Here is a 23,277-nt window from a genome sequence, read left to right on the forward strand (position 1 = left end):
TGAGGTAATATGAGTATGTCCCCATTATCAGGGAAGCAGAAAAATTAAATAACTTACCCAAGGACACCAGCAAATAACTGAGCCAGAATTAGAACCCAGACAGTCATTTTGCTCTTAACCACTATGCAGTACTGTCTCAATGAAAAATGATGAAGATAAAGATGTTATAATGCTGGAAAACAGAAAGCAAATTTATCCTTGCTCCAGATATTATTGTATCTACCTAGAAAACCCAAGGGAATTAAGAGAGGGAAAACTCCCAGAAGTAATGAGAGTTCAATATGGCCAGTCATAAGGTATATACACACAAATCAATAGCTTTCCCATATGCCAGCAATGACTACTCAAAAACATCCAGGAAAGTACATCCCATTCTGCAAAGCAATAATAGATTTAGAAGACCTGAAAATAAACCTAACAGTTAATGGAAAGGTCCTATCTGAAGAAAATGACAAACTTTACTGCAGACTCAACAAAAAACTTTGAATAGAGATCTGTCCCACATTCATGAATGAGTAGACACAGTATTACAAAGATGTTGAATCTTCTTCAAATTAATTCTAATTACTGAAATTCAAATAAAAACATCAAGGGTATTTTTGGAACCTTGCAAAAATTAAATTGGTAAAAATAAAAATAATTGTGCAGAAAGAAGGGAGGATTGCATGTTATTAAACTATATTATAAAAGAATGCTAGAGTGCCAGTTCCAGAGCAGACAGATCAATAGAATGGAATCTAGAAACTCAGGAACAGTCTACAGCTGCGTTGTCCACTATGGTGGCCACTAGCCACATGTGATGACTGAGCACTTGAAATGCTACTCACATATGTTGCAATGATAATATTTTGGATATATTGCATTAAATAAAATATATTATTAAAATTACTTTTACCTGTTCCTTTTTACTTTTTAAAATGTGGCTACTAGAAAGTTGAAAATCACATATGTGGCCCACATTATATTTCTATCATACAGAACTGGTCTAAGGCATATATAAAATGTAATATATTATTTTCTAAAGACAAAATTTAGCATGGACATTTTAAATTGGTCAGGAAAAGGTATATTAATTAAGAGCTGAAAGAATAATTGAGTGACTATGGGGGCAGGAGAAGAAAGGTTTGATATTCAGACCATATACTGAAATTCCAGATAAATTAAAAATTGAAGTAATAAATACACTAGACAAAAATGTAGGTATTTACAAAAATTCTTGGGATGGGAAGAGCTTGCCAAGCATAACAGAAAGGTAAAAAAAATTGTCTTGATAAATTCTACTATATAAAACATTAAAAATTTCAATATATTGAGTAACATCAAAAACAAAATTAAATGTCACTTGAAACGTGGGGGAATATCTCAACAAATGTGACAAGGGCTGATATCCTTACTTTATAAAGAGCTCTTATAAATCAGTAAGAAAAAAAAGAACACTCCAACAGGAAAAAGTGCCAACAACATGAACAGCCAATTTACAAAAGGAGAAACAGAAATGAGAAAGATTCTTAGTAAAATAAAATCCAATCTCAATAGTAATCAAAGAAATGCAAATTAAAATAGCAATTGCCAAAGATCAGAACAGAATAATACACAATGTTGGCAGGGAACACTCTTATATATACTGCTATGAAACTCTAAATTGGTATGATCTTTCTGGAGGACAATTTGGCAATATGTACAAAAGGTTCAAAAATATGCATATGCTATTTCTAGGAATTTATCTTTGGAAAATAATCAGAATGTTCACACAAAAATACAAGTATGAGTTTATGGCACCGTTGATTATAATCAGTAAAAACTGGCAACTACCTCCATGTTCAATAACAGGGGCCTTCTTGAGTAATTTATGGCAAACACATAGGGAAGAATTTTTGAACAGAGATTGGATAAAAATGGTGACAGCATATACACATCTAGCTTCTGTCCTATCCTAAAGTCCTTGAAACGGCAGACAAAGAATTTTTTAAGAAAAAAAGCCCCTAACGGTTCTAGAAAACAATTAAGAAAACCACTAATGGACAGAATATTTACAGAATTACAGGAATATAGGATAGGAGGGAACAGATAATAGCATAAGCAAGACTGGAGGCAAATACAGCCCAGAAGACATCAGAGAGGGCACAGGTCGGGGCAGCTTACGGAGACCACCGGGACCAAGCCAGCAAGTGCCAGGCAGCCGTCATGAGTCACAGTGGTGGAGAACATTTGCTGACCTGAGAAGACATTTCCCTGCATTGCCAAGTTAAAGAAGCCATTTCCATGGCCTGGGCACGTATTTGTTTATTCATGTTCATTTATGTCCATTGAAAAAAAACAGTGAAGACATCAGCCTAGACGCTAACAATGACCTTTCAGTGGGCCAATTTTTAATTTTCCTTTTTGCTCTTCTGTGTTTTCCAAGTTTCCCTCATTGAGTGCATATCAACATTACAGTTAGAAAACAATAATTAGTATTTTTAAATTAAAAAAAGCAAAAAATAACTACAAAGAGGACTTGACATTTTTATGTAAGACAGTAACTGCAAACTTATTATTTTTCTTTGGAATTACTGCAATAACTTCCTGGCTGCTTTCCCAGCCTCTGTTCTGCTCGTCCCAATCTGCTCTCGACACTGCTACTACCTCACCCCTCCTTTAAAAACCTTCCATGGCTCCCTACTGTTGACAGGTAAAGTCCAAACTCAGGGGCCTTCCCCATCCTTCTCATCTCCCAGCCCGTTCTCCCACTTCTGTCCCCGTACTTCAGGCTACCAAGCTCCAACAGACTCTTCGCCATTTCCCGAAAGCTCCACACAGCTTCCCAACTCCGCTCCTTTGCTCATGTGGCTCTGGCACTACCCAAGCCCGGCAGATGGGCCTTGGCGGAGAAACTGCAGCCAGAATGTACCAGAATAGCTCTGGGGAACCTACACACCGCAAGATTCGCTGCTCAGTCAGCCAAGAGGCCTGACCGAAACAAAGTGTCCTGGGAGGTGCGGTAGGAGCAGCTGTGGGGGACAGCGCTGGGCTCTGAGATTCCAGACCTGGGAGGACAATGACAAGACAGTGCGGAATCCCACCGCAAAAATGACAAGGGACTGTGAATGCATTGGCTGGTCTATTTCTTTCCCTGCTTGCTTCTGGGGTAGGGTGGGCTGTGGGTGTTGTGTGGGTCCTGGCCCCAGAGCCCAGCCTCCTTCTCTCCACAAGGGCAGGTACAAACCTGGTTTTCTGTCTACAATGGCCACCTCTTGGCTGTGAGACCTTGGCAGTTACTTAACCGTCCCTGGGGGAGTCTGCTCTATGAAACAGAGGCACCCCGCTGGATGATTGCATATAATCACCCAGCACACAGTAGGTCCCCCATAAATGGCAGGGGATGACGTCATAACTACATTCCCCTACCCCAAAGGTCCTGATGCAGCTGGTCCTGACTCCAGCTTCACAGGGCTGGAGTCATGCCCTGGGAACCTGGCCCGAGGCTGTGCAGGAGATGCCAGAAAGCGTCCCTGGTGAGGGTGTTGAGGTCGCCATACATGGCCAGTTTCCCCAGAGACCCACAGCTCTCCCGTGGGCTGTCTCAGAGAAGGCGTGCCCACTTACCCAGCCCCGTGTCCCAGCATCCACACAGCCTGGGTGGAGGGTGTATTTATGTAATACTGCACACCCCCTCAAATGCTGCACTCACCCAGCCCCCTGACCACAGACCCACAGCCAGACACCCAGTGTCTCTGGGGCCACCCCTTTCTTTTAAGAGCTGGTGTGTTGCGTGTGGAGGGGGGAAGGGCTGGGTGGCATGTTAGGGAGGACCCTCCACCAGGTCCCAGGGTCTTCCTTCTGCACTGTGGATGGGCCCTCGGTCTCCTCCCTGTTTTGGAGTGGAAGGAGGAGCCTAGAGGGCTGTCTGTCCCAAGGCAGGAGCTCTGAGCCATGGCAGCCAGCCTTGGACCAAAACTCCTGGATGTGCTCCCAGATAGGCACACACTGCCACCAAGATGGCAGGAGCACTGGAAACTGGAGATCTGACGGGCAATGGCTGTCACCCAGGAGGAGCCTTCCACTTTGCAGGGCCAGGCAGGGCAGAGAAGCCTCGGGTGGACTGTGCTTCCCCCGAGGGCACTCACACGAAGGAACAGTGTTGCTTGAGCCCTCAGGTCTGCCACCAGGGAACCTCAGCACAGGGCTGAAGCCTTGGGGGGCCAGTTCTTGGCCCCACTGAACCTGGCAAAGTCCCTCCCATTGAATATGCTTTAGATCAGGGCTTCAAGGAGAAGCCTGTTGGCATGGCAGTACCCTCTCCCGCCCTCATGAGTTAATCGAACAGGTGGCCAAGGGGTCTTCATTCATCCCGGTGGGCCCCAAGTCACAGTCACCCCCACACCCCTCAGAGGCCATTTCACCATGTCTGTGCACCACCTATGTAAGCACTAACTTAGTATTTTCCTTTAAACCATCTTGCTTTTAAAACAGGGGTTCCACCCTCAGCAATAACATCCATGAAGTGCAGTTTTGATGGACTAGTCATAATTTTTTCTAGGATATAATAATATGGATGCAGAACTATTAAAATGGTACAAAAGTCATGTCACATATTCATACCACACTCTGGGAAAAAACGGACCTGCCACTCCAAAAACAGCCAAAGAGGATGCTACCAACTGCCACCAGGCACAGGCAGGACAGATAGGGAGCTGCTCCTGCTGGCTGACTGGGGGCCTGGTCCCCGCAGAGCATGAGGTGAGAGCACAGAGAAGGAGAGGATGCCTGCTGGGAGGGCAGCCAAGTCACCTAAAAGCATTAGCAAGTTCTTCAGATAAAAGTTGGGGCAAGAGGTGGGGCGCTAGTGCCATTAGGATTAGAATCTGATCCGTCGGGAGTCCCCTCCTATCTCCCAATGATAAAAGATCTGTGGATTCGGGGGCGGCCCAGGTGATCCTGCAGCTGGGAGGGAAGCCAAGGACAGAGACAGGAGGTGGCTCAGCCCTCCCAGCGTGCGTGGCCCTTTTCTCTGATAAAGTCGGCTTAGGAAAACAGTGGTCTCGCCCGAAGGCTGCCCACTCCTCCAGTGCAGTGGTTCTCAGACTCTAGCCTACGTCGAAATCAGACTGCTGAGCCCCACCCTGGGTCTGGGATGGAGCCCGGGGATGCTGCTGGTGATGGTCCAGGGACCACACTTAGAGAACAGCTGCTCCAGAAGACAGGATCACCCGATCCTGAACACAGAGGATGCTGAAGTGTGAACAAGTCTGAATGAAACTCCCAGGATGACCGGTCAGGGAAAATAACTTAGACAAACCACACTGTGTACACTCCCGATGCCCAACGCTGACGTCATCCATAAGCAACCACATGGCAGGTTCTTGGGCACTGCCGGTTCCAGTGGCTGGCTCAGAACTTTCCACTGAGATCTTTAGGAAAATTCCCACAACAAACAATGTCACATGCAAAAAAGACTTCAAATTAAGAAATGATGGCTTGATCTATGCTGAGTTCTGTGGGAGACAGACCTGCTGACTTTGCCAGCCCCTCCCTTCTTCCTGAGGGCCCGGGTAGCTCAGGCAGGAGGTGGGAAGGTGAGGACAGGAGCCAGCACCAGCCCAGCACCCCTCCACCCTCCACCCACCATCCCAGGCGCAGGCAGACTCAGGGCAACAGAGGGGAAATAACTGCATTTGCCCCTAAGAATCTGCCTTAACAGGGAGAGAACTGTTTACAGAAATCCTTATTGAACACACATGCACCAGGCAGCAGGCAGGGTGAGGGGCACAGAGGTCAGCCGTGCCTCTTGTCCACAGGGGCTGCCCCATCCAGTGGCAGTGGAAAGAGAAGAGGAAGCAGATGGTGTCTTGTGCTGCGTCATGCATAGAGCTGGCACGGGGATCACAGAGGTGGTACATCTGAGCCAGTTGGGGAGGAGGTTTGAGCCAGGTGTGTGTGGGGGGATGTTCTTGCCGAAAAAGAAGACAGCATGGAGGTGTGGCTGGACCAAAGGGGCAAAAGGGACAGTGACTGGAGGTGGGACAGAGAAGGAGGACTGTGCAGGGTCTCTTGAGTCACGTTGCCAGCTCATTCCTGTTAAGAGTGGCAGGAAACGACTGATCTGTCTACCTAGGGTGGCTTCTGGATCAGGTGCAAGCTTGAGGCCTCCCTGTCCTCTGATGCAGGAGCATCTCCCAGGCTACTGCTCCAGGATAGTAAGCAGGAACTTCAGAGAAGTTGACCAGAGATCCCTTTGGTAGGGCAGATGGCAACTTGGCAAGAGGAAAAGGTTTCAAAGAGCCAGGCAGGGCCGGGAGGGCCTGAAAGGGCAGGTGCTTTGAAGAGGAACCTTTGCAGATGGCGACCTTTAGGTCTTGGGCAGATCAAGGGCCCCAGTGGGTCCTGCCACTTGAGGGAGGCTACCAGTATGGAAAGGTCAGCCCCAGAAGCCTCAAGACCACTGAGGACCAGAGACCAGGTAGGGAGTCTCGGAGTCTGTTTAGAGGGAGGGGAGGGGAGGGGAGGGGAGGGGAGGGTAGGGGAGGGGAGGGGAGGGGAGGGGAGGGGAGGGGAGGGGAGGGGAGGAAGGTTAGCGATGCTCTGGCTGGCACAAAGACTCAGCCACATAGCAGGGCTCCTGGATGGCGGCCAGCCATGGGCTAAGGAACTAGATTCTAGATGGTAATAAAAATAGCAGCTACCCCTTGCATGGTGCTTATGATGAGTCAAGCACTTTTCTTAGCCTTTTAGGTATCCTAACACATTTAATCTTCCCAATCAACCCTGTGAGGTGGGTACTTTCGTTATTCTTATCCCTAAAATGAGAAAACAAGATGGGAGATGAGCACATGAAAAGATGCTCCACATCATATGTCATCAGGGAAATGCAAACTAAATAAGACACCACCACACATCTATTAGAATAGCCAAACTCCAGAACACTGGCAACACCAAATGCTGGCAAGGATGGGGAGTAACTGGAACTCTCATCCATTGCTGGTGGGAATGCAAAATGGTACAGCCACTTTGGAAGACAGTTTGGCATTTTCTTACAAAATTAAACACTCTCAACCATATGATCCAGTAATCAAGCTCCTCAGTATTTACCCAAAGGAGTTGAAATCTTACATCCACACAAAACCTGCACACTCATGTTTAAAGTAGCTTTACTCATAATTGCCAAAACTTAGAAGTCACCAAGACGTCCTTCAGTAGGTGAATGGATAAATAAACTGAGGTACATCCAGTCGATGGACTACAGTTGGCCCTCCACATCTGTGGGTTCCCCATCCTTTAAGTCTACCAACCACAGATCAAAAATATTTAGACAAAAACAATAAAAATAACAATACAACAATAAAAATACAAATACAAATACAGTATAACAACTATTTACATATCACTCAGATTATATTAGGTATTGCAAGTAACCTAGAGATGAACAAAGTATATGGAGGATGTGCACAGGTTATATGCAACTACTATGCCATTTTCATTCAACGGACAATAGCATCCATGGATTTTGGTATCCTCAGGGGGTCCTGGAACAAATCCCCCCCAGGGATGACTGCATTACTCTGTGCTAAAAGGAAATAAGCTATCAAGCCATGAAAAGACATGGAGGAAAGTTAAATGCATATTAACTAAGTGAAAGAAGCCAATATGAAAAGGCTACATTCAAGTACAATTCCAACTATATGACATTATGGAAAAGGCAAAACTATGGAGAACAGTAAAAAGACAGGGCAGTGAAAATACTCTATATGATCCTACAATGATGAACACATGTCATTATGCATTTGTCCCAAACCACAGAATGCATACCACCAAGAATGAACTCTGGTGTCAACTATGGGCTCTGGGTACTCGTGGTGTGTCAGTGCAGGTCCATCAGCTGCAACCCATGCGCCCTCGGCTGGGGATGTGGATAACGGGGGAGGTTACTTCATGGAGACTTCCAGACACACACATACTACTTCCAGGCCATGGGCCACCTGCCTGCCCGTCCCTCTCCATCCCAGACCCCGTGGACCACTCTCTCAGCAGTAGCCTCCACTCCTCATCAGCACCCGCACCACTGTCTTACACCTGGTGGGACCCAGCACTGGCCTGAGACCTCTCTCCACCTTCTCCATCCTGCCTCCTCAGTCCCCAGGCCAGCTGAGGGCTGCCAGGTAGATCAGCCGACAGGTGGAACGGCGACCAGGTAGACAAGGACTACTATAAGCTCAAGGGCTCCCACCACAAGAGGGCGTCATTTCCACCCTGAACTCCACTCTGAGCCGGAGACCCAGGACAGGCATTCTCAACACCATCATGTGTTGAAGCCAAGGGGAGAGCTGGCTCTAATGCCAGGTCCCTCGAATGTGATTGTCCTGAACATGGCCTGGGCATCAGGATTTTTAAAGCTCCCCAGGTGACTCTAAAAGGCGTGCTGTCCACACAGGGGAATACTACTCCGCAGGACAAAGACACCAACTACTCCTATGTGCCACATCATCATGAACGGCAAAAGCACTGGCTGACTGAAAGAAGCCAGGCACAAAAGACACTATGCTATATATTAATAATTCCATTTATATGAAATTTCCATGAAAGGCAAAACTAAACCTGGGGCTGGGGGGCTGGACCGACTACAGATGGACACGAGGGAGTTTTTGGAGTCCTTGGGCGTGTGCTAAACTGGACTGTGGCCATGGCTGCACACCCGTGTATGTTCATTAACAATAACTGAGCTGTATACTAACAGTGTGCACACTGTATGGTACATAGTTCAATAAAGCTGCTAAAAGTGAAGAAAAGAAAAAAAATCCAGCTTAGGGAATTTAAATTTTATTTTGTATTAAAACAAAGCAAAACCAAAATTCCCTGGTGACTCTACTGAGCAGCCAGAGCTGAGGATCCCCTGCAGGAAGCCTGGCCCTGCCTCACCCCAAGGCCAGTACGGCGGATCTCTGTCCTGCAGTAGCACAGGGCCCGGCTCAGCCTGCGCACACAGGGGCCACCGCATTACTCTCCGAGTGGACGGATGGCCCGTAGTGAGCACCTAGCATGCAGAGGCCTTATGTTTTCTCATCTAACCATCTCAGCGCCTGCGAAGAGGAATATGTATCCCCACTTTACCAAAGGGGAAACCAGATCTTTGTGAGACCTAAAGTCACACAGCCATCGATTAGCAAAGATGGGCTGAAAGATCAGTCCACCTGGTCCTTCCTTCCTTCTTTCATCTCCTTTTAAATCTTTGACTCAGAGAGGGCACAGCTGCAGCAAGCTCAGTCTTTTCAGCCACTGATTCTCTCCATGGATCCCTTGTTGTCCCAGCAGCTGCTTCAGATCTGATAGGTCCCAGAATCAGCAAAGTAAAGTGAATTGCCTGTGGTCACACAGCCCTCGCTTGGCCAAACTGAGCCTAGAGATCGGCTCATCTGATCCAACTCCTGAGCAGCCTGTGGGTCAGTGTGTGCTGACCTTGAATCTCAGAGGTTAGGGGCTCAAAGAAGCAGCTGGTCCCAAGGTGGGGTGGCCTTCAGCCTTCTACCCCTTCCAAAGTCCTAACGCCACAGTCATAAGTGCTGTGGGATTATGGCACCGCCACCACTACTTCCAACTTCAGGATTGCTTTCACTTGACATTCCTTCCAGCGCACCAGTCCGGAACAGAAGTGCTTGACGCTGCTGATCGACCAGTTTCATAAAAGGAATCCAGTTTCCTTTGCACTCACGAAAAGCTGTTAGCCCCTGGCGAGTTTCCAGGGCCTGCACTCCAGCGCTGCAGTCCAGACATCAGGAGAGGGATGCCAAAGCCCTTGGGCACAGAGAGGAGTCAGCTGGGCTGAGAGATTTAAATCAGGAGGGGTCCTTGCCAGCAATACCACCAAGCAACATCCTGTCCTCGGGAACAGAGGTTTCCCGCTGAGATGCCCTGAAACCCCGGCGGAGGGCCCTACCACAGCTGTGCAGGGATGCAGATGTGGCATCAAACTGTCCATACCTGATCCCAGTGAGGACGGTATATTAGAGATAACACTGGCCAACGGTCCAGAGGGTCAGGCTTCCAGCCCTGGATGGGCTCTTCACCAGCATGTGTCCTGGGGCACGAAGCCATCCACCCTCTGCAAACCTCAGTTTCCTCTTCTGCAAAATGGGAACCATCACCCCTCCCTACAGGGAGGCTGGCTGTGATAGTGTTTGGGAACATATAAAGCACTCAAATAATGTCAGGGCTGATAAATTATCCTCTTTAGACCAAGTCTGGTGGGAATTTCAGAGGCTACATGCAGGTAGTTCCCATGTGACTCCAGGAAGTTATGGACAGAAAAAAGGAGGGAGGGGAAGTCTGAACTAGGAGTCAGGGCCCCAGAATTCAGTCCTGACTTTTCTGTGAACAATATTTCATGACTTCAGAGGAGCTCTGCAACCCTGAACTTTGTCCCTTCCCCTCTCTGGGCCTCAGTTTCCCCTTCTACAAAATGAGTTTAGGGGAGGTGTCTCTAATGGCCCTTCAGGCTCTGACAGCCAAAGATGCTATTAGAAAAAAGCAGTTCCCTCCAAACTGCTGCAGGGTCCAGTGTTAATGGGGCCATGGGACTGGCCCTCCCCATGCTCCACCATCAACCTGTTTCACACTCGCTTTAGAACATTTATCACTGCTCTCTAAAGGGCGGGCTTCCAGCAAAAGCCTCTTCAGTGTTGGCAATGAGTCACTCCCACTGGAGGTCAAGTTCCCTTTGTGCCTCCTCCGAGGGGCTGAGAAACAGAGAGGTGGGAACATGAGGAGCAGTCTTGCCTGGGAAAAGTTTGCCTTGTTTGCACAACCATGGACTGTGGGGCCAAACACTTCCACCCTCCAAGCACCTCCAAAAACAGCCCTCTCTGTGTGTGAGCTTCATAGTTTACAAAGCTCTTACTCATTGGAATTTGGCAAAAAAAAAAAAAAAAACTGCAGGGAAGCATGCAAAGGGTTATTGGAGTTTATAGGGGAGGAAATGGAACTCAGAGAAGCGAGGTGACTCCTCCGTCATCACACAGCCAATGTATGAAGTGGTCTCTCCATCCCATGGGAGACACGGGAACAAGAGCCTTGGAAAGCTAAGTGCAGAGCTGGAGGGGAAACCAAGTCTGTCGATTCCCTGCCCTGCTCTATCCCCACCTTTCTCGCCGCCCCTGCCCAGCCTGGCAGAGGGTGTGTGTCCTCCCCTACCTCTCCCGTGAGGTTTGCCTGCACACCTGACCCACATGTGGAATTGCCCACACAGCCAGCAGTGTGAAGCTCTAAGCACACCTGATTTGTCTTGTGTTTTTGGAAGCTACTAGTATCGAGAGCACAGAGACACACAGGAGACACAAAGCAAATGGGGGAAAAAAGGCAAGAGGCCACTTTGCACCCATCTGAGTGGGGATAATCTTTTAAAAATTTGTTAGTAAGAATATGTAGAAACAGGAATTGTCAAAAGCCATTGGTGGGACTAGAAATTGAAACAGACTTTTTGGAGGTCAATTCCTCTCAAAATTTTAAGTGGCACTTCTAGAAATCTATCGTCAGGATGCACATTTAGGCATGAAAGTGTTGGCTATGATATTGAACAGCTGCTAACATCCAGAGGAAGTCATGATACCCCCATTTGACAAAGCACCCCGTCCCGTTAAAACTTGGAGTCAATCAAGGTCTCTAAGATCTGTTGTAAAGTAAAAAAAGCAAAATATATACCGTGTTTCCCCAAAAATAAGACCTACCCATAAAATAAGCCCTAGCAGGATTTCTAAGCATTTGAGCAATATAAGCCCTACCCCAAAAATAAGGCTTAGTGATGGGCGTGGCTACGTAGCATATCTGCACAACCCAGGCATTTCGTCATGGAGCACTAAAAGGTAAAGACGACGAGTGGCCCTTCTCATCTGCCCCATCATGACAGCTACTATCCCAGAGGTGACTGGAAAGGTGCGGGCAGCCCCACCAACAAGGTTGGCTCCCGCTGTCAGGTCCCGGCCATCCTGTGCGTGCTGCACGCTGAGGCTGTGAGGGGAAAATAAGACACCCCCTGAAAATAAGCCCTAGGTGTCTTCTTGAGGAAAAATAAATATAAGACCCTGTCTTATTTTCGGGGAAACACAGTAGTATGAAGTCATTTGGGTTTAAAACAAATACAGTGAAAAAGTTTTAGGCAGAAGAACACCCACTGTAAGCAATGGTTACCTTTCAGAGAGAAAGTGGGATTTAGGGAAGTTGGGACAAAGCAACACTTTTATGCTATATATATTTAGGCTTTTTCTTTTTTTCTTTTTGCAAAAAAAAAAAAAAAAAAACAACCCACAAAACAACTCCACCATGTGTATCAGTGTATGCTTATAAGCCAAGCCAGCAGTTCCCTGGAACGTTCCTCAGGGGAGAATATCTTTTGGTAGTCAGTACTTTATGATTTTAGATGGTCACTGCAGGATCAGTAACAAGAACAGCAAACTGACAGGGGCACTGAGGGAGTGAGCCACACAACGCAGCTCAAAGAAACAGAATTAGAGACAGGGAAGGTTCACTCCTGAGCCGCCTACGATGGAGGTTTGCACCAATCCCCACACAAATTCCTCAGCTCCCAGCTCTATCTTGTCAATGGCGGAACAGCCCTGATCTTGCTCATAAACTCGTGCTTAAAAGCCCCGTGATATTATGCACCCCCGATCACGCCACATTGCCCCTTGCTGGGAGATGACAGCGGCCAGCAGTAAGCGAGACCACGTCCACGCGGGCGGAGCGTACCTCGGAGAACCTCTGCACGTCTTGCGTCAGCGTGCCCACGCGCTTCCACTGGTAGTGCTTGAGCAGCTTGAGGATGGCTGGGTTCACCGCATTATCTGATGGGACAGTCCGAAAGAAATAAGGATATTTTTTCTTATCAGCTAGCACAGGCGTGGTTGCAGCAAAGGAAAGCTGAAAGACATAAGAGAGACAACGCTGAGTGAGCATCACATCTGTGAGCCGGCGCCTTGCTTAACGGAACAGAGGAACACAAACACATGGGGCAAGACAGTCTTTAAACCTTTTTATTGTAAAAGGAACACATCATAATTGAGGAGAGGGTAAAATGCAAAATAAGGAGACAGAATGAAAAACCTAATCAATGATCCACCCCTCCCCAAAGAATCACCATTAATATTAATATGATATGATAGTCTATTTCCTTGAAGTGTTTTTCTATGCTTGGTGACTGCATTTTTAAAAAAAGAGTCTTGATTTCATTCTACATACACAATTGAACTGTTTATTCCCCACATAACATTACTCTAAAGCATTTAACCATCCTGTTAAAACTCCTTGTAAACATTTGAATAGCTGCATAATACTTCCACATATGAACATTCCACAATTTACTGGGTCATCTCTAATTTGGGGACATTTAGATTGTTTCTAATTTGTCATTATTGTCATATTATTAATATTCTACAGGCATCTCTGTGCACAGCATTTTCCCCTATATTTCCATAGGAGTCTGTGATATGAAATTTCTCAGATAATGAATCTTAGCCTTTAAAGACTTAATACTTATTTCCAGAAAGGACTTTTTACCAATCTGTACATCTCCTAACCAGGTATAATTAGAGGGCCAATTTCCCCACATTCCCATCAATAGAGAGAATAAAATATCTTCTCTGTTTTTATAATGATTTGTCACATTAAAAAAAGGAATTATATTGCATTCATAGTTATACACAATATTGCATCTTTCTCCATGCGGTCATCGCTATCTATTAGTATGTCCTATTTTAGCAGTTACTTTTTCATGTTGTTTATTTTTTGAGAAGTATTCTAATGCTTTTCTTATTGAATATAATGAATGTTTCTTATATGTATAGCATTCAAATTCAAGCTATTATAGTTGCCACAAATACCTCAGTGTGTTTGCCTTTATATTTTGTGTGTATTTTAATTTACACTCAGTAGTCAAATCTGTCCATCTTTCTCTGTATTATTTCTTCTTTTTCTTTTAACTGCCAGTAAGTTGTTAAATTGAATTTTAATTATCTGTCCTACAAGGCCCAGCTTAAATGTCACCTCCTCCACAATTTCCTCTGATCTCCACTATCCTTTTCCTCAGCCTCACCCACAGAAAGTGGTTATCAAATGTTTTGATCTTTGCAGTGTGATGGGGAAAAAGTATCTTGCTGCAGCTCTAATTTGCATTTATCTTACTTCGAGTGAAGTGGAGTATCTCCTCCTATGTTTAAGAGCAATTGGTAGCTCCTTTCTGGAAACTGTCCACCTCTTTGTCCGTTTGCCAGTTTGACTCTTAGTCTTCTTCAGAGTTTGTAGAAGTGATCTTTTATATTAAGGAATTTAGCCCTTTGTGGTAGAAGTTGCTAATTATTCCCCCAGTTTGTAGTTTGTCTTTGAATTGGTTTATGGTGCCCTTTGCCATGTAGAAGTGTGTTTTTTAAATGTGGTTGAATTTATCAATTTTTTCTTTTATGACTTCAGGTTTTGAGTTGTATTTAGAAAGGCTGTTTTTATATTGAGATTATAAAAGAATTCCTCCATTGTTTCTTCTAGTCTGTCTGCCTTTTCTTTCTCCCTCTTTCTCTTCCATCTTACTTCCCTCCCTTCTTATGTCTTTTAAATCTTTGATCCAGAGAGGGTGTGGCTGAAGTAAGCCACACCCTCTGTCTCCCCAACCCTTGCTGCCACCAGCTGTCTCCCCAAATCCTTGCTTGTCCCAGCAGCAGCTCTAGATTTGATATATCCCAGGGTCTGACTGAAGCATCCAGAAAAATAACATCCTGGCCCCCTCAGGCTCCAGTTGAAGATAACTTACCGCTTCTTCTAGCACCATAGGAAGCACTTTCTTTTCCCACTGAGACTTGGAGAAGGCAGTAGGGATTTCCCTGGTCTGGTTTAGAGAATAGACAGTCACTACCTAGGGTCCCTGATCTTCTGTTAGAGCTGACCACCAGCAGTCCACCAGCTGCTACCTGGAGCTAGAAAGCACCTACAGAAACCAATTTCTAAGATCTCTATGAAGACAAGGATACCCCAAGTCTGGTAAGGGTCAAGGGTAGAATGACTGTTCTTAAGATTCTTGATAGAATAGAACCAATGGAAAGAATCTATAGAGAGGAAAATTTCAGCTGGACATATTGAGGAACACTCCATTCAGAGGAGTCCAGCAATGGAAAGCCTGCCATTAGAAGTAGTGAGATCCCTGTGTCTGGAGGTGTGCAAATGGAGGCTAGATCAAAACCTAGTGAGAACAGAGAGGCTTCAAGGTATCTGTGAACCCCCTGAAAACTGTAGAGAAAGGTTTGCATGGGCATGTATATGCATACAGGCATGCATATTTTTCTAAATAAAGAATCCATGGCTGCCATCAGATTCACAAGGAGGACCCTACCATCCAAATAAAGGCTGCACACCTGCCTGCAGGTAATACCTGGTCTCACAGTAAGTGAAAGAAATGAAAGCTCCCAATAGTCCCCTCAGACCCAGTGTCCATGATCCTTCTCTCAAGATTAAAACAACACTGCAAGGCTCATCAGTGTAAGAAGGAACTATTAGAAAAATCTGGGAGCAACTATTTCAGGACCTGGGACATTATATATGCCATCACATCCCCAAAAATGCTTATCTAATACAATTTAGAAAATATTGGTTTTCTGATGTGATTTCTGAATCACACTCCAGTTGCTACTTTACCGTTATTGTTCCATTAGTTCCAGGTCCACAATTAATTGTTGCTTGAACAACCTCATATGTTTGCCCTGTAGGTAATTACAGTGGTTACTGTTCAGTGAATAAATGGCCCATTGTGTTTACAATGGGCTTGGAGTACGATATATGCCCCAGGTCTAAATCATGTTGGGTACAAAATATTAACTGGCACTGACATTTTCTGCACCATTTGAGATAATGCACACTTTGATTAGATTGCTTTGCATCACTGTTTGCCTGGCTTTAGCCTCCTAAAACTTTTTTCCATGGGCAAAGACTGCAGGTGCCCAATAGTACTGCTGAACTTCAGAACTGGGGGAGAATCTGAGAAATCATCTAACTCTGGGGTGCTCTACCCTGGCTGCACACTGGGATCATTTGGGGAGATTTTTTAAAGATACCGATGACTATAAGAATACCAGAATCTCAGGGCATACAGCCCAAGCATCAGTACTGTTTAAAAACTTTCCAAGTGGTTATGATGCTCGGTGAGGGTTGAAAAACACTGACACAGCTCAATACCCCTGGTTTTGAATAAGCAGACTGAAGGCCAGAAATGGGGAGATATGGAGATAGCCACCATCGTTAAAGGACTCTAACACCAGCGCTCCTTCTCCCTCTGATGGCTGCCACCTGCCTCCTGTGCGCTCCCCAGCCCCTCCCCGCCCAGCACAGGCCCCAGCATCTGGCAACACTGGGGCTGCCAGCTGCAGGGCCCTAACTTGGACAGCAAACTTTCTGGGCTCTCTTGCTTTATTTCACACAACCACGTTCATTTCTGAACAGACTGTGATTTGAGGCTTCCAGTCAATTCCTAAGCAAGGATTTATTTCAGAGAGTAATTTAAAATTTAATTTATAGCTTTGTTATTGTTTCTAGTTTTAGTGCATTATTTTGAGCATTTGGTGTACATCGTGTCTGCTTTTGGAATTTATTGAGATTTTCTTTGTGGCCTGTGATTCAATCAACTTTTGTAAAAGATCTACAGTGGCTGGGGAAAAAAAAATGAAATCTCTAGTTGTAAGCTGTAGAGTTCTTTACTAGACTACTCATGCATAATAGATAAATCAAATGAATTATATGATTATGATATGCTTCATATCTTCATTTACTTTACCTATCAAAGGCTGAGAGGTTGGTGAAATTGTTCTCTATCTCTATGACCATGACACTTCTCCATGTGTTTAGATAGTATTTGCTTTATATGATTTGATTTTATGTTTTGAACATAAATGTTCATCACAATTACATCTTTATTTTTCAGCAATGTATACCTTTGCCTAGTGCAAATGGCAGGCACTTAATAGATATTCATTGAGTGAATTGAGGATTGAAATATTTATCAAGGTAAAATAAACCTCTTTGTCATTTTATTGGTTTTTTGTTTTAGACTTTATCTTGCTTGATATTAATATTGCAACCCCGACTTTATTTTTGCCTGCATTTGCCTGGCATAGCTTTGATCCTCTTTTATTTGTATTCTATTAGGATTGCTTTAAAACATATTTCTTGAAAAGAGCATATGGGCAGATTTTAAAATGTGTATGTTTACTTCTGTAATAAAGTAAATATTTACTTTATTTACTGGGGCTGGCAGCCCCAGTGTTGCCAGATGCTGGGGCCTGTGCTAGGCGGGGAGGGGCTGGGGAGCGCACAGGAGGCAGGTGGCAGCCATCAGAGGGAGAAGGAGCGCTGGTGTTAGAGTCCTTTAACGATGGTGGCTATCTCCATATCTCCCCATTTCTGGCCTTCAGTCTGCTTATTCAAAACCAGGGATGTTGAGCTGTGTCAGTGGTTTTCAGCCCTCACCGAGATGCACTACTTAGTCTTGCATCTATCCTCTTCTTGGCTGTCTTACTGCTTTTCAATGCTTCCTTTTTGTGCCCATTGGTCCTCAACTTCACAGCTAACTTTCTCTGCTCTGGCTGTGCGAGTTCATCTTGCTTCAGGTGTCAGCTTGCTGGAGAACCTTTGGATATTCTGAAGAGCAGTAAAGGGTTGCAGATTTCCTGAAGTTGGCTCTGTGCTGCCTTGACACGTGGCAGAATTTGGCTGGGTATAAAATTCTTGGGCTACCACTTCTCCCCTTTGAAACTACAAAATGATGCACAGGAGAAATCTGGGGCTAGCTTGATTGTTGTTCATTTGTAGGTATCTGCTTTCCTCTGCCTGGATAGCTGAAGGATTTTTTTCTTCTTTATTCTTGAAAAAGATAGATCTGGGTGTGACACTCAGATTTTATCTGAGATACAGGGAATCCTACACATTCCTTGTATATGATGTATACACAGAGGTCTTCCAGCTCAGAAAAATATATATATATAAAATATATTACATATTATATAATATAATAAATGTTATTATATAAGTAATTACATAATATATTTATATTTACAATATATTTTAATATATTTATTATATATGCTATATTTATTATATTTTATGTGTCATACATAATAAATATAACATATATAATACATTTATTATGTATAATATGTTTACATCATATATTCTTCTCTCTCCTCTGGAACACCCGTTTATCTGTATGTTGTCTCTTCATTTTCCAAATTCATAGCTGTCACATTTTCTTTCGTTTCTCTGTCCTTGTCTTCATTCTAGAAGAGCGTCTTATTTTAGTTTATCTATTCTATTGCAGGGTATATGCATTTTAACTTGCACTGTTTTCTATATAATTCACAGTCCAAGCAGTAGGATGTAAGTGTTCTCAATTTTTCACATCCTGGCTAATATTTGGTATTATCTGACTTCCTAAATTTTGTTAGTCTTTCAGAGATAAAGTGGCACTTCATTTTTATTTGGCTTTGCAGCTCTTTGGCCATCATGTGGTTAAGTAGCTGTGCACACGCATTCGCCATTCAGGGTCTTTGTTCTGAAAGTCACCTGACTTATTTTCCAACACCCTCAGTTTAAGGTTTATTGGCCTTAACAGATTTTTATTGTGTTGTTGACATGTTTAGTTTCCTATTAGTTCTTTATGATCATATCCCCTTTCTCCCCACCCTCCTATCTTGGATTATTTCATGGAAACTATGTTATGTGGCATACAAATGAGGATGCCAAACATCTTTCTCAAGTTTTCTTCTTTATCCTATGATAGATCATTTTCAGAGGTGGACTCTTCCTCCCCTTCTTCTGAGTAGTGTGCTCCTCTGATTATTTTTGAGGCACCTTTTCAAAGATGTTTTCAAGGTACTTACTCTCAAAAGTAAGGCAGTTGTTTCAGACTTGGCTTATCAAAGACACAACATGTGGATTGCCCTTGGCCTTGTTTTCTATTTACACTTTAATTGAGTACATTTCTCAGGAAACTGGAGAATAAGTATTTAAGCACAGATTTGGGTGTCTAGTAGGCTCTGACCTACATTAATGAGGTGACATCACCTTTTTGCCTGACTTCCTAATACTCTGGATCAACATAGCATTTTCATTCCCAGCATGCACTGCTGCGAGGGCTTTTCTCTCCTGCCTACAACTTCACTGGGGAGGTCTCTGCCTCCCAGAAAGCAATGAGTGCCTAGTACCCTCCTCTCCTCTTCCTGTCCAGTTTTTTTCTAGGAATTTACAGCTCTGTCTGAATTTAGAAACATAGATGAGAATGAATAGGAAAAAAAAAGTACTTTGGTTGCCTCAGATATCAGCAACTATGAGGTAGAGGTGTCATTGTCTAGTTTTCTGATTGGTATAACTCCTGAGTCTCTAACTAGATGGTAAGGGAGAGAGGAAAAAGTCTGTGTTAGTTTTCAGGACAATTATTTTATGCAGCAAGGTTTGGAGTAGCAGGAGGCAAAGTTTAGGATTTTGTCAATCCAGATCCATCTACGTTATAATTAATGAAGCTTCCAAACATCTAGAATGTCAGTGAATATTGGGGTCTCTTTATTCTGTGTGTGTGTTTTCTTTTCCATGTCTTAATAGTTTTGAAGGAAAGCTGGAAAATGTTTTGTTGAGTATTGCTAGAGGCCAGACATGGTGGCTCATGCCTATAATCCTAGCACTGTGGGAGGATCCTTTGAGCTCAGGAGTTTGAGACCAGCCTGAGTAAGAGGGTGACCCTGTCTCTACTAAATATAGAAAAAATTAGCTGGGTGTGGTGGCGTGCGCCTATAATCCCAGCTCCTCGGAGGTAGGATCTAAGGCAGGAGGATCTCTTGAGCCCAGGAGTTTCAGGTTGCTGTGAGCTAGGCTGATGCCATGGCACTCTACCTAGGGTGACAGAGGGAGATTGTCTCAAAAAAAAAAAGAGTATTTCTAGAAAAATTGCAAATAAATTTAGTCTGAATTAATCAAGTAAATTATGTGGCAAGGCCTAGAACTCTCTTTTGTATTGTTTAGGTGCCACTGAAACCACAAGTTGAAGGTTTTTAAGGTCTATAGTATGTACCATCAAACTGCTGTCTGCTGGGTGGTGCCAGCTGCCATGCCCCTGGGGGTGGTCTGTAAGACTGCTCATCTCCTCCCATCCTGGCCAGCCCTGGGCACTGAGTGGGGTTCGGAGCCCACACCTCTCCTTGCCCCAGTCTGCAGCCAGGCTGAACCTGGATCACGACAGTGTTCTCTTTGTCTCGAGTAGTTGCCCAGGGAGTCCTTGAGCACTGCTTGGACCACAGAATACCCTTAAGCACATCTTCTTCTTCCACTCCCACCCCAGGAACTGGGTGTAATCCTTCCGATAATTACCGTGTTCAGGTACTGCCCAACCCATGACCAGGCCACAAGGCTCCATGGCTCCCCCTGCACTATGCATGGCACCTGGCCTGGGGAGTGGCAAAATCTTCCAGCATCTCAGTGTCAAAGGCCCAGTTCACAAAGAATTATGCACTATGAGTGGTCATCTTGAAGCCAGGACACAGGCAAGGTGAAGCAGCTTGCTCATCCTGGGTAGCCCAGATAGTCTTACCTGAAATCCCACAATACAATCATAGCACACATTTACTATAACTGTCCCGTTCCATGTATGTCAAGTGTTTCCTGGTTATTGTCCCATCTAATCCTCACAACAGCCCAAGGAAGTAGGTGCTGCTATTATTTTCATCTGACAGATAAGAAAACTGAGACTTTAAGGTTAAGAAACTGGCCCAAGAAAGCAGATTAGTGGTTATAGAGTGGGGGAGCTGGAGGAGAAGGAGGGACTGGGTAGTGACTGCGTAATGGGTAAGGGGCTTTCTTTTGGGGTGGCGAGAATGTTCTAGATAGTGGTGATGGTTGGATAACATATGGAATGTATTCAATGACATTGACTTATTCACTTTAAAATGGTTAAATGGTGAGCTTTATGCTGTGTGCATTTTACCACAATAAAAAAAGAAAAAAGAAACTTGTCTAAGATCACACAACTTATAAAGGATGGAGAACCCCTACAGTTAGGCCATACTGTGTCGATCTTCATTACCATGGCCCCTCGGAAATGATACATGCCCTAGACATGAGCCCTAGCCATGCCCTGGCAAAGACCAGCAGAGCCTGAGAGCCACTCACACCCTGGACTCCAGAGATCTTGGGTTTGAACCTCAGCTCTGCCTTTTACTAGCCATGCAACCTTGGATAAGTCACTTAACCTCCTCTCATCTGTAAAATCAAGATAATAAGTTCTGTCCTGCCTGCTTTGGAGGGGTGATACCAGGATATGAATGAACTTTATAGACTCTGAAGCTCTATAGATACAAAAAGGCCACTGCACTCACTACAATTATGATTCCTATAGAGTAAGTAGGTGCTGGTTTTGCAGAGAGTCTGTTAGCACTGAGGGATTCTCTGCAATCTTTGTGGGGTGGGGGGGCAAAATTATTTTTATTCCCTCCTTCTACACTCAGACAAACCCATTCTTTAAAATGCATGACAGCAAAACCTGTTTGACAGTGGGTGCTTGATAAATGGATGGAGAAATGAACCAACCACCCGATCAGCCAACCACAGTATGAACCATCCAAAGGAAGCTTTCAGGAGTACGTCTGACTTGGTGATCGATACCTTCAGACAGATGATCTGAGCCAGGAATTATCATCCATTTTACAATGGGTGAAACTGTGGCCCAGAAAGGTGACTTCAACTGTGCAAAGTTAGCATGGGATATGAGGAACTGGTCTTTGTGACTTTATATTGTTTATCTTCCTTCAACCCAGCTCTGGGCCTCAAGCGAGGAGGGGCAATAATCTAGGGTCTGCTCCTTCTTCTGAGACCCAGTAGAGCAGGAAGGAGACAACTTACTCCAGGATTCCAGGATCTCTCAAACACAGCAAGTTTCTGCTGTTTCCATCCTGGGAGATTCCCGGGAATCCATACTTAACTAACAGAGTGGAACGGGAAGACAGCCAACACCATTTCTCTCTAGGTGGGAGGCTCCGACCTCCGTGAAATGTCTTGTGAGTGACATATTGAACTGTGAAGTGCTTTAACAGTAAGCACATGAATGCAGAGAGAAGTGGGGAGCTCGGACAGCTCCGAGGCCACTTTAGGGAGCTGGGACACCTGGGCTTTGACACTGTCTCTACGACTGAGAGAACAAGGGCAAACCATTGCCCCTTTCCTAGGCGTCTGTTTTTCTCATCTCTGAAAGTGATGCATTGGACTGAAAATTCCAAAGTTCCTTGCAACCACAGAACTCCACGCTTCTCTCTCCAGCACCTGAAGAAAATGATTAAGGAGTTTGTTGGTTTTGTGTGGGTGTGTGTTTTATTTGATCTGATTTATTCAGATAATTGCCGATGTGCTTCACTTCTCTTTGCAGATATAAACCTGGATAAAAAATATAAATACATCTCCCAACTTAGGGATCTTTATTACATTCCAAGCCACTGATGAATTCTTGCCTAAATGCAATTCATTCTTTACCTGGTTTGGGGCACCTGAGTTTAACTTTTCTGCAGAAATAAACCATTTTTCAGGTGGCAGGTATAAGCAAGGGTGGCCGTAGTTGCTAAGTCCTAGGTAAGGAACTTGGGCCAGATGCAACAGGATGAGAAAATTATTGAGGTTTGCTCTTTTCTCTGCTGGTTTAATCTTTTTCCGTGGGTTTGCTGACCATTTCTGTAATTAAATGAAGGCGGTATTTGTCATCGAGGGTTCCTTTCAGCCGAGATGAATGGAATGCAACTTTCTCAGGAAGCTTCTGACAAAACACTGTTTGTGGCCAGTGCCAGGATGTATACAAAGGCACCAGGCTGTGTGCGTCGGGAACTTGGGTCCACTTCAGGTCTGCGCCAGGTCGCCGCTGTGCCCAGGCCTTGGCGAAAAACTGTTTGGACACAAAGTGCCTCAACGTAGATGCCCGTGAGATTAATGTGATGCAGAGTGGCTGCAAAATGCTTCCTGAGTTAACAAGCGAAAATGAGTGCCTGGCGTTCGTTCGAGTAAGTTCTGGAAGCCCCACTCCAACAAAAGGCCTTCTGGGGCATCGTGCATAGACTTGCTGTAAGGTTTTAAATGTCTTTAGTAAGAGAAGGCCCGGGCTGGGACTGCTTGGGGAACAGTTCTTTCTCCTTCCTGTTGTTGAGGTTTAGTGTTTCATCACTCAGAGACACGCAGCAGTTCACTTTTTTTTTTTTTTTTTTTTTTAATTTTTATTTTTTTTTTCTTTTTCATGTAAGTCTAAAGGGAAAGCAGTTC

General features: G+C 44.6%; 1 protein-coding gene across 1 annotated transcript in view; it reads right to left on the bottom strand.

Annotated features, from left to right (window-relative positions):
* GABBR2 (gamma-aminobutyric acid type B receptor subunit 2) overlaps window positions 1–23,277 on the bottom strand; it is a 372,486-nt gene that overhangs the window by 208,376 nt on the left and 140,833 nt on the right. The window contains exon 3 of the mRNA XM_012769020.3: window positions 12,712–12,882. Within this exon, the coding sequence (XP_012624474.1) occupies window positions 12,712–12,882 (171 nt within the window). The remainder of the gene's footprint in view (window positions 1–12,711; window positions 12,883–23,277) is intronic.

Source organism: Microcebus murinus, chromosome 12 (genome assembly GCF_040939455.1).
Source record: "Microcebus murinus isolate Inina chromosome 12, M.murinus_Inina_mat1.0, whole genome shotgun sequence".
Lineage (NCBI taxonomy): Eukaryota > Metazoa > Chordata > Mammalia > Primates > Cheirogaleidae > Microcebus > Microcebus murinus.